At 43.1% G+C, this 14144-nt stretch overlaps 2 protein-coding genes across 3 annotated transcripts; one reads left to right on the forward strand and one right to left on the reverse strand.

Annotated features, from left to right (window-relative positions):
• Positions 1-250: 250 nt before the first annotated feature.
• On the reverse strand, positions 251-5858 carry THG1L (tRNA-histidine guanylyltransferase 1 like). 2 transcript variants are annotated; one of them, XM_082063677.1, is made up of 6 exons: positions 5677-5858; positions 4064-4240; positions 3434-3603; positions 2625-2713; positions 1944-2051; positions 251-1026 (listed from the first exon to the last, which is right to left on the reverse strand). In XM_082063677.1, the coding sequence occupies exons 1-6, from the start codon at positions 5847-5849 to the stop codon at positions 865-867; spliced, it is 879 nt and encodes a 292-aa protein (XP_081919803.1). In that variant the 5' UTR covers positions 5850-5858; the 3' UTR covers positions 251-864. The 2 variants fall into 2 exon arrangements, with proteins under 2 accessions (XP_081919803.1, XP_081919804.1); XM_082063678.1 differs by lacking the exon at positions 5677-5858 and having other exon boundaries at positions 3434-3599; positions 4064-4204.
• Positions 5848-13515, forward strand: SOX30 (SRY-box transcription factor 30; the record flags this gene model as incomplete). Its single annotated transcript, XM_082063920.1, has 6 exons — positions 5848-6082; positions 6255-6824; positions 8061-8300; positions 9357-9536; positions 11141-11633; positions 13143-13515. 6 exons carry the CDS (start codon positions 5848-5850, stop codon positions 13513-13515), a joined length of 2091 nt encoding a protein of 696 aa, XP_081920046.1.
• Between the last annotated feature and the right edge of the window lie 629 nt (positions 13516-14144).

The raw sequence follows: 14144 nt of genomic DNA on the forward strand, positions 1-14144 counted from the left end.
CCGCTACATCTGCATCATCCCCAGGAAAATCAGGGAACAGCAATGCAAGCTGGTGTCAGTTCATGTGTTGCCACCCTTCACTCCACTGGAGGAGACAGATGACTTCCCAGGCCATGGATGATGAGAGAATGTCTACTCACATCTTAAGAGAATCTGAGTCTGTACAGTATCTTTATTATTACCTTAACTGTTCGGAACCTTCACCAATTACTAGTAAAAGTTCCAGAAAAAAGAAAGGCCAAGTAATAAACACAGTGGGGAAGATCTTTTATTTATTTTTTAAAAGAATAAAAATCCTGTACATCTGACAAAAGCTTGTAAAAATCAGTCACAGGAAACTGCTGGGCTACTGTATGTCCTTTCTGTAAGAATCAGACAGTTTGTCACTAATCTGACCGAACACACTGGGATTAGAGTTTAATATCAAATGCCAATTGAAGTATTCTGGTCTGTCTCAGTTGAAACAAACAAACAGAAAAGGAATTATTTTCTCTTCTGCTTTTAACTGTTCAAATATACAAGCTTTTTTTTGTAGCTCAGCAGTTCAGTAAGATATCTCATGGTTTAAATGCTATAGAAATGTATGAAATTTCTATACTCTGTTTCTACAAATACACATGTAGAAAGGAGGAGCGGTCTTAATTTATGATGGGTTCTTAACATTCAAAATACAAGGATATGCCTATATGAAAAACTTATATTGTATGTCAGACAACATATGAGTGTCTTGTTTTCAGGCAACAACATTGCTAAAACCAATGTAGTTGCTGAAGAGGGTCACAGGTTCAACTGAACCAGCCACCAGTCATACTTGCCAACAATGCCAGCAGAGCAGCATGTTATAGTCAGTTACACTCAGAGGCATCAACTATCCTCAGCCAGAATTTCAGGATATTCCTCCCAGAACTGGTCCCCGATAATGTCACAGTGCAGGGGAATGACTTTAGTCCTTGTTCGGGTCACTTCAACTTCCTTTTCTTCTGCTTCCTTTGGCAGTTTTATTTTCTTAGTCATGACTTCATTAATCTGAAGATACAGTTGACACATAAACAGACATATAAGGCTCCAGAGGGGATTCACAAATGGACAAGAAACAAAGCTACAACAAAAGCAACTATCAACACTAGCATACTGCAGAATTTGAACACTGAATGTTTTTTAAGAGAATCTTCTCAGTTTAAAGACTGATACATGAGCAGTTGAAACTGCATGTCATCATCACATGGCTTGAAGAAATTACCTCCAAATTCATATAACTGATTGCAAGTATTCTTGAATAAAGCACAATATTTAATTTGGAGCTACATAAAGCAAACAGGAAACCTTGCAAATGTCTACAATTACCAAGGAAAAAACATGCATAAGGAACAAGTGCGGAAAAGGACTGAGCACACTATGAGCTGAGCTACCTTACTGAATGCCAATTCATAATTCCTTTGCAGTGGAAATACTTGGGAACTAATCCAGTGAAGGGCCTGGCACAAGCCTCAGTGATTACCATATCAAACTGACAACAGTCATTAAAATGCAATTTTTCAGGAAGCAAAATGCTTCCTCAATTTTCAAAGCTGCTAACAGTAAGAAACCAACTGTATGATTCATTAAACAAGAGAGATGTATCCTACAAATACATCAGGCTTGGGAAATTCTACATATACATTGTCATCTGTTGATACATGTTTTGTTTCAAGTCAATCTGTACCTAAACCAGACTTCAGCAACTAGTTTTTGTACTATGCTCATAGATACAGATATCTCAAAACCACCTCCAAAACAATTAATCATCTTACACATCATTACATGGCAAATATGGTTAGTTTTAAATGTATGTCTATGTATACATATATTTGGGATACCTCTGTTGATCTTATAGTGTAGCTTGTTTGACACAGTGTAGCTATTTAAAACATACGCATGAAGCAAGTGGTAATATAGTTTTTTACCTTCTGCCATATTAAGACAGTTCCTTTTCTATACATCAAAGGTTCATTGTTGTAGTTGATGTTGAATTCAGAAAATAAGATTTCATTCTTATCTCCAGCCAAAGTTCCCTGCGAGGAAATGAAAAGAAAATACTCTTACAGAAAACAAACAAACTGAATCTCTAGGGCAGAAGACAAGTGAATATTGGAAGAGTGACATTTATGCAGGTTTTTCACCTTTACATTAGGTGGCTTAATTACCTCTCACAACAGAGGAATTGTTTCCAACTGCCTAATGAAGATATTAAAACAGAGAGGCTTCCGATTACATTTTCACGACAATCAAAATAAAGTTAACAGACACCAGGAGAAAACAGAAATAATCTGCTCAAGTCTACATAACGAGACAAAACACTATAGAAGGGACTGGGAATCAATTGTAGCTGAATCCTGCTATTGTACTTTGTGCTTATGGTTACTGGCTATTTATATGATATTTTTAAGATTGCTGAAATTGTCAATTAGGAAATAAAAATCCTGCTAACACCTAACCACAACCAAATGATTTGCTAATCACATTAACATCTGTTGAATCTACAACAGCAAAATTATTACAGGAAGAACAGATGAGCCAGTCAGTGCTGCTGGGTAGACAAGACTCTTTGGAGCTAGGAAAAAAAAAAGACCTCAAGACAGTCTTACCTGGAGTCTCTCCTGTGCTTGCATGGGTGTCAAACCACTTCGCTGTACAAGCATCCAAAACACTGTATTATAAAGGTTATTAATATGGCCTGCAGAGGAAGAGAAGAGAGAAAGAGTATTTACCAAATTTGAGTTACTACTCAAAAAGAACACTTTATTTCCAAAGTCATATCCAAGAAACAGCCAAGAATAAAGAGGAATTAATAATATCAGTTGCTTGAGAAGACACAATCTTTCTGATTCATTTTTAAGGTACTGCATACCATACAAATGATTAGAAGATAAATTTAATTATAAAATTCTGACAAGTGAGAACAGAGGGTGAAAGGTGTTTATGTGTAATGTAAATTACCTTCATTTGAGCAACAAGGAGTAGGTACTAACAAAAACCTAGAGAACAAATCCAACGGTCTGCTCTAACCTGGAATAAACAGCAGTTTTGACTGCTACAGTTTTGCTACATGGCCTGAATTTGAACATTCATATCTCTTCAGTAAAGATTACTTGGCTAGACAAACTCAGAACATAAAAAATAATAAATAAATTGTATTAATAATTCTACTATTTCCTGGGCTGAACTCACTCCCAGGATGCAACAAATACAGTTGTAGCCTGAAGACTCAGAATTTCAGAGTATTTCTACATCCATACAAAGCCCCAAACAATTCTCATGTTGTTTATTTAAAACTGTGACCACAGCTGCTCTTCTTTCACTGATAACCTATATCTACACACTGGAAATAAAGGCATTCTATTCAGAGAAGAAGAGAACTCAACTGCACAAATCTCCATTTTCTAGAAACGCTTACAATCTGCTTGTCTCCAGCTGAGGTAGTCCTTCAAATTTTGGTTGCTTGGATACAAAACAATTCGTCCATCAAATCCTGGTGGGTACAGAAGCTGCTGGTCCTTAAAGTAATCCTTCCAATAGAAAACGTAACTTGAGGCAAACTGGGAGACCACATGAGTCATGAACTTGCTTGCAAACACAAAGCAAAAGGAAAAAGAAATACATACATCAATATGATTATATATATATAAATATCTGTGATTATCTGAGTATCAATAATTTGGTGGACAGCAGATTTTCTTAAATAATGGCTCAACAGATCAGCAACAGCGTAAGAGTCTTTTAAAAAACAGCAAGTACTGAGAATCAAGTAACAGACTTCGGAAAAGGTAACATTTTGTTAGAAAAAAAGTTTATTCCAACAATGTTTGTTTCTAATGTTGTTTTATGAAAACTTTTAAAACTCTGCATGACTAAACATATTTTCCTGCAAGATCACATGCAAAGAGTTCACATGAAGAACCTGAACTAACTGTAGCGTCTGCGCCCAAACACAGCCCTGTTCCTCACCTTTGCGTGTAGATGAAGGCAAATCTAAATTATAGAGTTAGAGACGTTAAGTTCACTCCCATATCAAAACACCTGTTACCTTGCTCTTCTTTTAAACCATCTACTCTTCTTTTTGAAAACAAAACTATATTCGTCACTCTGTCCATAAGCAATAGCAATATCCTCCAATTCTTCCATCACTGTCTGGGCACACTTGGTCATCAGCTGAAGAGCACGGTCATCATTTGGCTTTTTGAACTCATGCTGCTCAGAAAACCTTCAAAGCAAAAACAGTTGAATAAGAATCCCTTAAACAGCTAAACCATTCAGTTTCATATTTGCTTTCTGTGAATATTGATTTCCAGTATCCTGTCAATATGGACACAGAAATCCCTCCAGGTATGAAAGACAGTAACAAAAGGTTCTGTTATAATTCTGGATAACCCATTCTCTTTCCCATCAGTATCTCACCCTAACCAGTCCTTCAAAACAACTGGTGCTCCTAATTTTTTTGGAATAAGAAGATGACAAATACTATTTTCTGCAAACTCCCTTTTTCCCAGGGTGTCTTTTAGTCCAACAAGGGCAACATCATCAGTAAAACTGTCACAATATGAGGGCTTTACCAGGCCCGCATGTGACCGAACCAGAGTCCAAATCACCAGCAAGAACACATCACCTACCACTCAAGAGAACTGTGTTCTATTAATCCCGAAGAAAGGCAAATGTCACACACACACACTGACTCCAAACATCAATGGCCCCTGAAGACAAAACACCAGTAGTTCTCCTGTGCCCTGGAGAGGCCAAGTGAAGGGCAACAGTGCGTCCTGGCAGCCGGACAGGCTGTGTCCTGGGTGCATCCAGCACAGCATTGCTGGCTGGGTGAGGGAGGGGATCGTCCCGCTCCACTCTGCCCTGGTGCAGCCTCACCTGAAGCACTGTGTGCAGGTTGGGGCACCACAGGATAAACAGGATATAAAGCTACTGAAGAGTGTCCAGAGGAGGGACACGAAGTTGGTGAAGGGTTTGGAGAAGAAGCTGTATGAGGAGCTGCTGAAGTCACTTGATTTGCTCAGCCTGGAGAAGAGGAGACTGTGGGAGGAGGAGACTCCTGGAGAAGAGGAGACTGCTCATAGCGGTTACAGACTCGTCACAGGGGCAGGAAAAGAGGCAGGCACTGAGCTCTTCTCTCTGGCAACCAATGACAGAACCCAAGGGGATGGCAGAAGATGTGCTGGGGAGGGTCAGGTTGGGCATGAGGAAAAGGTTCTTCACCCAGAGGCTGCTGGACACTGAACAGACTCCTCAGGGAGGTGTCACAGCCCCAAGCCTGACAGTGTTCAAGAAGAGACTGGACAACGCCCTCAGACACACGGTGTGAACTGTGGGGTGTCCTGTGCAGGGACAGGAGTTGGACTCCATGACCCTCGTGGGTCTCTTCCAACTCAGGACATTCTATGATTCCAGGGTTCATCGGGATTAGGGAGGAAAAGGAGGATCTGCAACCCCCGCGCCTGCAGAATTCGCACAGGCCGGCAGGGAACAGCCCAGGCCGACCCCACGGCACCAGCCCGGAGCCTCCTCCCGCCTCAGCACCCCCATGTGTTCCCTGCCGCACCCCAACCCTCCCCCTCCCGCTCGCTGAGGCGTCGCCATAGCGACCACCCCGCTATAAGCGCCCCGGCCATTGGCTGCCCGCCCGGCCTTCACCTATGGAAGTTGCGGCCGTCCAGCCGGACCACTATCCAGCAGTTGGGCAGGCACGTATCGTCCGCCTCAAAGTCCCGCACGTACTCGAACTTGCTCTTCGCCATGGAGACGTGGCGGCGGCCGCTGCCGCTCAGCACAGCGATGGCTGATGCCGCCCACCGGCACCTCAGCATGGTCAGAGCGGAAGCGGAAGCGCCCTCTGAGAGCGCGGCAACAAGCCCTTCTGGACGACCAGGCGGACCTCTCCATGGTTTCAGCGGGTGGGCGGAGCGTGGCGAGGGGCGCACGGCCGGGCCCGGGGGCGGGGCCTCCGCCAGCGGTCTCCATGGCGACCGCACTGTGTGGCGGGAGGAGGGCTCGCTGCGCGCTCATTGGTGGGCGGTGGCGGCGCGAGGGCGCGGCGGGCGTTGGCGCAACGACCGCAGGGGCTGAACGGCCGCGGCTGATGCAGCGGGGGCAGCGGCAGCGGCAGCGGCAGCGGCGGCTCCGCGCCGGGGCTGCCCCGGAGCCGCCCCCGGGTCTCCGTCGACCCCCGCCGGAGGAGTCCAGGGGTCCCCCCAAGCTGCTTCACATCAAAGTCGAGGAGCCCGAGGCAGAGGAGGGAGACGGCCCGGCCTGCTGCGGGGACAGCAGAGGGTCAGCGGGCGAGGTCAGACGCTCCCCGTCTCCATGGTGGGACAAAGAGGGGAGCTGCGTTGTCACCAAGAGAGAAGGAGACCACGAAAGGGGCAGTGGAGAAAACCAGAATGAGGTGAAGGTGCTGGAGAACAGGGGCGAAGGGAAGGAGCCCTGGAGAGCAGCTGCTGCCAAAGCAGAGCCGCCTCCCGCGGCCCTCGGGGTGAAGATGGAGAAGGACGATGGCCCGGCCGGCTCCCCGAGCGGCCCCGCTCAGCCCAGCCCCGCTGACCGCAAGGCACAGCTGTGCCAGGGCTTCGGCATCCTCCCTGAAGATCTGAAGCTCCCGGTCGTGTTTCACCCCTTGCCTCCTGGAACCCGCATTCAGATCCAACGGCCTCTGCCGCCGGAGCTCATCCATGTGACCAAAGTGCCGGTGAAACAAGTGCCGCTTAAAATGCAGTCTTTGCTGGAGCCTTCCGTAAAGATTGAAACTAAAAACGTTCCCCTCACAGTACTGCCCTCTGACTCAGGTATTCTATTAAGAAAGCTTGCCAGGGTTCAGTAAGAGGCACACAGCTGACAGGTTATCAGAGAAGAGAACACAAGTAGGAATATTGTGTTGGAGAACCATCCCTTTGAGTAGACTGGAGTTTGTGCAACTCTCCAGTGTAAGATGTAAACATACGGGAGTAGAGTTCTCTATCGGTTTATTAAAATCAATGCAGTTTTGTCCACTTGCTCCCTGACTACATTAAACCCCCTACAGGAGTGTTCAGAATCGCACCAAGTTGTGATTGCAAGTTTAAGGTCAGGAATCTGCTTGATTTTTAAAGCTATGAAACATTCGTACACCTCTTTGAGAAAATCTGGATCTGTTAAATCAGGAACATATTGAAACATCTAGATTAGAAGCTTACTTTTTTTTGACAGATATCAAGGTTTTCAAAATTAACGACTTAAAGTGAGCGTTTAAATACTAGAGGTCTTTTGCCCTTTATTGATAATGTGAAAGAGTTCATTTCTAAGCCCTTTTCACAGAGGAAATTTCTTGCTCGGGGTTCAGTTGTGAGTGGTCTGGGGATTCATCATGTCACCAGCTCAGTTTAAATACAGTCCGTATTTACAAAGCCAGTGAAGGGTGTCATGTAACAGTTGTTTGGTAACACAGGTTCCTACAGCAAAAAAGTGTCCAAATCTGAGAAAAGAGTGGAGGGGAAAAAAAAACCCTCAACCAGAAGCCCAGAACAGCAACAACCTCAGCTGGGAAGCCAGAGGCTGCACCAGTGTGGGACTGAACTGCTGCACCATCACTGGAGCTGGTCCCTCCATCATTAGAGCTTTGGAGACAGTTCTGGTGGTGATGACAAATTTGCAGTGATATGGTCTGTACTATACAATGTTTAGTTTATAAATTCATAAGTTTATTGATTAATAAGAAAACCATCTAGTCAACCGAAATCCAAACCAGTGTGTTAGCGGTCCCATAGGCTTATTTTATTGTTTCTTTCTTTTTTTTTAACATGTAACAAAAGCCAGGTAGATGATTCCTTGTGCAGTGGTTCAGCAAAGGTTACCAGAGGATGCTCCCTTAGCCTTAATTATTTTTCTAGGAACTGCTCTCCAAACGCCCATCAAGTTTCGTGTGTTCCAAAGCTCTAGTAATTCTTTTGACTGTTGCCAAACATCCTCTTGATGTGCTATTGAACATAGCCTGTATTGCGTATATTGTCTGGAAGATGATCATCTTTCCTCGTTTCATTGCATAGGTATGCCAGATACTCCATTTAGCAAGGACAAAAGTGGCCATGTAAAGCGTCCAATGAACGCGTTTATGGTGTGGGCAAGGATTCATCGGCCTGCCCTAGCAAAAGCCAACCCAGCTGCCAATAATGCAGAAATCAGTGTTCAGCTTGGACTGGAGTGGAGCAAACTGACTGAAGAGCAGAAGCAGCCCTATTATGATGAAGCTCAGAAAATAAAACAAAGGCACAGAGAGGAATTTCCTGGTAAATACATATTTATTTACTTGAGTGCTTTAGAAGTGCCACACTTTGGAAAGATGGATCTCTTTCATTAGAGCAAGTAATAGAGTGAGAAAAAAAAAAATCACCAAAATTTCAAGCACACAGTCCTTCTGTCAGCTTTCTAGTGCCTGAAAGTGTATGAATTTTTTAAAGCATCCAAAATGATGTTTCATAGGCTCTGATGTTTCTTATGGTCCTAAACTACTGCAGCTACAGCAGCTCTTCTGAATGCTTTATGGCGAGATACTGAGTTTAGTGTGAAGGGGGCCTGTTGCATTATTTTACATGCTCCAGAAGCTGCTGCCCAGGTGGCCTGTGGTGACACATGCGTCCTTTCCTTAGAAGCAGGAAAGGGAAACGCCACAGCAAGCACGAACGGCACTGTATTCTGTGGGATTCAACATGGAGACTTGGGATGCTAAAATAACATCATGGAAGGTGTTTCTCAGCCTTTTGTCAAAAGATTTAAAAATTTGTACCCTTAACAAATTGCTTCTCCATAACAGTGCAGTTCAATAAAACAGATTATAATGACTTTGAACAGTCTTTTTAAAAGCTGTTGAGATACCAGGTGTCACGATCCTTACTCTCTCTGTTGTCATAATCTTGCTAGTTCAGGATTATGGCTAATCCTGGTAGACAAGAACTGACAAATCTCTCATCAATAAGCAAAAGATAAGAGCGGCACTCTCTCTCCTGCCCTCCTTGCACCATTAAAAAGAAAAAAGCTTCTTTAAAGTTTCATTAAGAGTTAATCTATGTTAACTCCTCCCCACTGTTCTGTATTTCCTTGTCTCACAAACAGTTACAATTTAGTAACATAAAAACAATGCCCAAATATGTCCATTTTATTTCCACCTCTGATTAAATGCCCTGTTTGCTAGTTCACTGAAACAAATAGAGTTTTGCCGTTTACTATAGGAGCAGGGTTTGGACTCATTTTTTAAGATACTTTAGAATTATGGATATCACGGCTTTACATAGTGAATGAGACCATCCCAAAAACAGGATGTCTGCATCTCTTTTCATCTCTGACAGGTTGGGTTTATCAACCACGACAGGGCAAAAGGAAGCGTTTCCCACTGCCTGTCTCTGCTGTGTTTGCCAGCGCTCCTCAGAGCATCATCACCACAAATCCAGCTGGCATTTTTCCCTTCCAGCCGCCTGCTTACTCTGTTGTCATGCCCAACGTTAAGAACAGTATCGGACATCCCGTCTGTGAGTTTTCAGTAGTAAATGATTTTAAAAATTTGGAATTTACCTGTTGTAGTAAAAGTTATACTTATGGCAGTGTAGATATAGCTGAAACAATTTCTCAGTCTTTCTTTACACCACTGTTTCTATTAGTCCTGCCCTGCACTGAACCTCTGCACTGTTTCCTCAGCTTCCTAAATTCTTCCAGCTGCTTCTTCATTGCCCACAGATCTTTGTCTTTGTAGCTCCTGGTTACCTCCTGATACCTCTACATCTTTTTTGATCTCTATTACTATTACAGCTTCAGCTGTTTCTTTTTCTTGTTCTGTCTCTGCCTCACATATATCTTACCTCACCAGAAAGGCAGTTAGCAGGGTGCTAGTAACATGTGTGCTGCAATATTAAAGTGGTCACTAAATCTGAAAAAGAAATATTTCATTTGCGCATTTTCCATGAACAGTTACTTAGGTATCTGCACACCTGGAATAGTTCTGTATGGTCAATGTAATAGGTTGTAGCGTGAGAGCCCACAGGCAGCTACAATAGTTGATGTGCTAATTTTGTGTTGGAAGAACTCTCTATGCACAAATAGTGGATTTCAACAACAAATAGCTTAGATCCAGGCAATAGCGTTTTTCTCTAAGCATGCTGACAAGGGCTTCTCTCTTCTAATAAACCAAGAAAATGAAAATGCCTGTTGATGCTGTGTGGCAATATTCAGAGATTTAAAAGAGAGCACTCAGCTTTGTTCTGGTGAAGTTCTGAGAGATGTGATCCCTTCCCAAATCCTTCTGTAAATTTGACTGAATAAAGTTTTGTGGGGTTTTTTTACCCCTAGTATATTTCGTAATGTTATATTGTCCTCAGATGCTACTGTATTTCTTTCCAGAGTTTACTATCCCATTGTGGTTGAAATGATTCTTAAATACAAACTATAAAAATGTGGACACATTTAAATCCTGTTGACTCAGAATTGAGAGTCTTAGAGTAGGTACTGGGGGTTGAAAATACCTGTGCAATGTGTTTTGAAATCTTTCCCTATAAAGGCATCCCTGTGGATGTGCCACGATTTGGAAGTGTACATTCAAGTGTATATTCTGCAAAACGTTTCAAAGTGAAATGGGCCAGCTAGTGTGTTTGTTGGTGAAACAAGTAAGAAAACAGACTGGAGAGTGGGGTGTTTTAACTGTTGCTTCTGCTCTTCACTGCTGCTTTGGTACCACACAGATTTGCTAACAATTTGGCTTACTCCAAATCAGCTAGTAGGTTTGGGAGGTCTTCTGAGCTTCAGGTGCTAAATGCACAATCCAAGCCCATTCTGTGGCCATATCAGGACAAGACACAGCCCTCAGCAGCCTCGCAGCCTCACAGCCTCACCACTCACTAGCCAATTCCTTTGTCTTTCACCCTTGGGTTTCTGTAGAAGGAAGCTTAGATGTGTGGGATCGCACCCCGTCTGTCAGAACACATGTAGGTCAGGCGGTGTATGACTGTGAGTTGCAGGGAAGTAGTGTTAGAAAGTGGTTTTGGGGAAATGGTTCTGGCTCTGGCTGCGGTTTGCTACGTTACTGTTTATGAAATCTCTTCCTCTGTTCATGTCTGATAAATAACTGTTCTGTTTCCTAAAGGTGAAGCTTCTCCCGCGATCCGTCTGCCGGCTTCTTCCATCCAACATGCTGGTCCAATTACTCTTTTCCAGACTACTAGTGCAAGCACCACACCAGTGGCTGTTCCAGCTCCAACCCTGCCCCTGCGCCCTGTCATTTCACCACAGCACTTTGCTGACCCTGCTCAGACAGAAGCTCTTGATGTATCATCTGGGCTCAGTTGCTCTCCTAAGAGACCTACCCCAGTTTTCATTGAGAGCTTCAGCAGAAACCCAAGTAATGTAACCAACACCAATGGCAGATTTTCTGTCTCTAGTAGCGAGTCCCCAAAGGAGTACCCAGGGGTTTCTGTTTTCCCTAGAGGGGTGCCTCTTCCCCAGGCTACTCCTTTTCTTCACTCACATCTTTGTGAGTCTTTTCCCATCAGTCAGCCACACAGTCTGTTTGGAGTGCCTCCTCGCTTTTCATTTTACCACCCTTACTTTGTACCTGGACCGCACTATTTCCCCTCAAGGTAATGAAACCCTTCTTTTCAATACCAGTAAGAATAAATACTACACATTTAGTATCCCGTAGGTATTTCCTAAGCTAAGCAGGCACAGAAAGGCCCAGTGCTCTCCCAGCAGCAGCTGTGCTGGTCAAACACAAGAAGTCTGGTAGCTGACTAATGTGCTCTCATTTCACAAACCCATGGCTATGCTTATTCTTTGTGAGGCACCATTTTTCTTTCAGGACCATGCAAAATCAAATGTAACAAATTATTACGACTATTAGACTTAAATTCTGCCTGTTTATTATTCCTACTAATAGCAACAACCAGTATGTTCCTACAGCAATAAGACTACCTGGTCATGAATTAGGGCTGATGATGACCCATCAAACTCAAAAGAACTTAATGAGCTGATAAGTGCAATACAATATATTTCAATTTTTGAGGTCCCTTAAAGAAACGCAGGGCACATATTCCCCAAATTGCTAAAGATGAACTTAGCTTAGCCCTTGGTCTGTGAAATTAGAGTTTTGTGAGGCCTTTGTGGGGGAGAGGAGTGTTCTTGTTCCATAAAAGACCATTCTGAGTTCTCACATTAATGGACTTCTGACAGCTGCCAGCTTTGCTAATGCCAGGATCTTTCTAATACAATGATTTATAAATTCTCTTTCCTATAAAATCTTTTATTGCATACAAGAACCATCATTTCTGAGTAGCATTGACAGTGCAAAGACATGCGTGCAGATTTATGCACTAAAAATTCAAATGTTAGATTGGAAAGCTGAATAGTCTCTTTGAAACCTCAATAGACACTGTATCGATGTCTTTATAATGTCTGTACTGTAGAGCTCTGTTACTTCTTCACATACTTTGTTTTCTTAACAATGTAGTTCATTTCTGTAACTGTGTGTCATTCTGCATCAGAATAAAAATTCAGACTCCTGACACCAGAGGGATACAGTGACATTTGACACAGTAACTCCTGCAATCTACTGGGGAGTTGCTTTTGAAAAATTTATCACTGTACATTCTTTAAATAGTAACATTGTCAACCACATGTTGGGCACAAGGATTCTCTCACAGTCTTCCTGTTTAATAACAACGTAACAGTGCAAGAGCTCCCTCTGAGAATAAATAAGAGCGTTTTACCCCAGCCACAAATTTTGGCATACAGAAATAACACAAACTGACTTTTGATGCTTTGTTTTACTCTTCTATCAGTTAACATAGCGCAGGCTTATCCGATGGTGGTTTATCCACATTATTTCATTGATAAATACAGTGGGTTTGTGTTTGTTCTCAAAGCAACGTCATGCATGTATCTAGCGTGAAAAGGTGCATGTATACAGATATGGAATCTGTGCATGACTGTTGTTATGGACCCAGTGTTTAGAATAGGCATGGCTTAAAAATATGCATGTTTTTAATATTTCAACAAGATAAACTGACTAGCAAAGAACATAAGTGTCGTTCTGGTTTTCTTAGCTGCAACCTGCATTGCTGAAAGCCAACTTTCCATCTCTTTCATTGCAGCACATGCCCCTTCAGCCGACCTCCATTTGGCTGTGGGAATTTCTCCAGCTCAGTGCCTGAATGCCTTGGCTGTTATGAAGACAGGTACCAAAGAGCAGAGGTGATGTTTTCGGCTCTGGACAGAGACTATCCTTTCAAGGAATACCCAGAAGGAAGCGTCCGTGAGGAGCCCCGCAGCTGTGAGAGCCTGGACGTGGTGTCCTGTCACAATAGTGGCAGCGAGGAGCAGTATTTAAGCCCCCTGCCACAGCTGGATGTTGGAGCGTTGGAGGAGGTTTTGTCAGCCACCCCATCTTCTCCCTCCAGCATCCACCTTATCAACGTAACTGACAGCGACGAGGAAGACGAAGTAAAGTTGTTGCAAGAATTGTAATTTTTAAAACAAATTTTAATCCAGAGAAATATCATAGAATGGGAAATAAGTGTTTTCCTCAACACTGCCTTTTCAACCAGCGTGTTCAGTGGAAAACCCGTGTAGCCTGAGTGAGCTGTACAGGTCATTTTGAAGAGTCTGGTGACCTGTTTGTATTTTGAGAGGTCACACACAGCTCTGGGGAGGACAAAAGCCCCTGGAGTTTCACCTGCTCCATCAGGGAATGGTTTGGGCTCTGGCTCAGGAAAGCCCTTACACAGGAATTCAGCTCTGTGATAATGTGCTTTCCTGAGGAGAGCTGTGTTTAAACACATCCTTTTAATGCCAAAATAAGCATTTTGATGGTATTTGCCATAATTTTGTAGGTATTACTTTAGGAATTTTAACAAGTGAAGTAATTCTGGTTTATGACTGTACTGTAATTCTTGCTGCAGTAAAATACTAGAAGGCCTGGAGAGTGAAGTCAAGAATTATTCTACAATGCTTTATTTTTTTCCTTTGGTGAGACAGTTGTAAACGTATTTTGTTTAATTTTTGACTGTAGTTTGTATTTGTGGTAAAACTGCTATGTAACACACTGAAAATTTACATCCGTTTCAGTAATACCTTGGTCTGCAACCGGTTCCTTT

Source organism: Streptopelia decaocto (assembly GCF_964273445.1).
Source record: "Streptopelia decaocto genome assembly, chromosome: 12".
Lineage (NCBI taxonomy): Eukaryota > Metazoa > Chordata > Aves > Columbiformes > Columbidae > Streptopelia > Streptopelia decaocto.

What these genes read in the sequence shown, in the direction of transcription:
- THG1L (XM_082063677.1), bottom strand. Translation starts at nt 5,849, where the DNA reads ATGCTGAGGTGCCGGTGGGCGGCATCAGCCATCGCTGTGCTGAGCGGC. An exon ending in TGGTTTAAAAGAAGAGCAAG is followed by an intron (nt 3,604 to 4,063) that starts GTAACAGGTGTT and finishes TGTGTTTGCAAG; the next exon opens with CAAGTTCATGACTCATGTGG. An exon ending in CTGTCTTAATATGGCAGAAG is followed by an intron (nt 1,027 to 1,943) that starts GTAAAAAACTAT and finishes CTGTATCTTCAG; the next exon opens with ATTAATGAAGTCATGACTAA.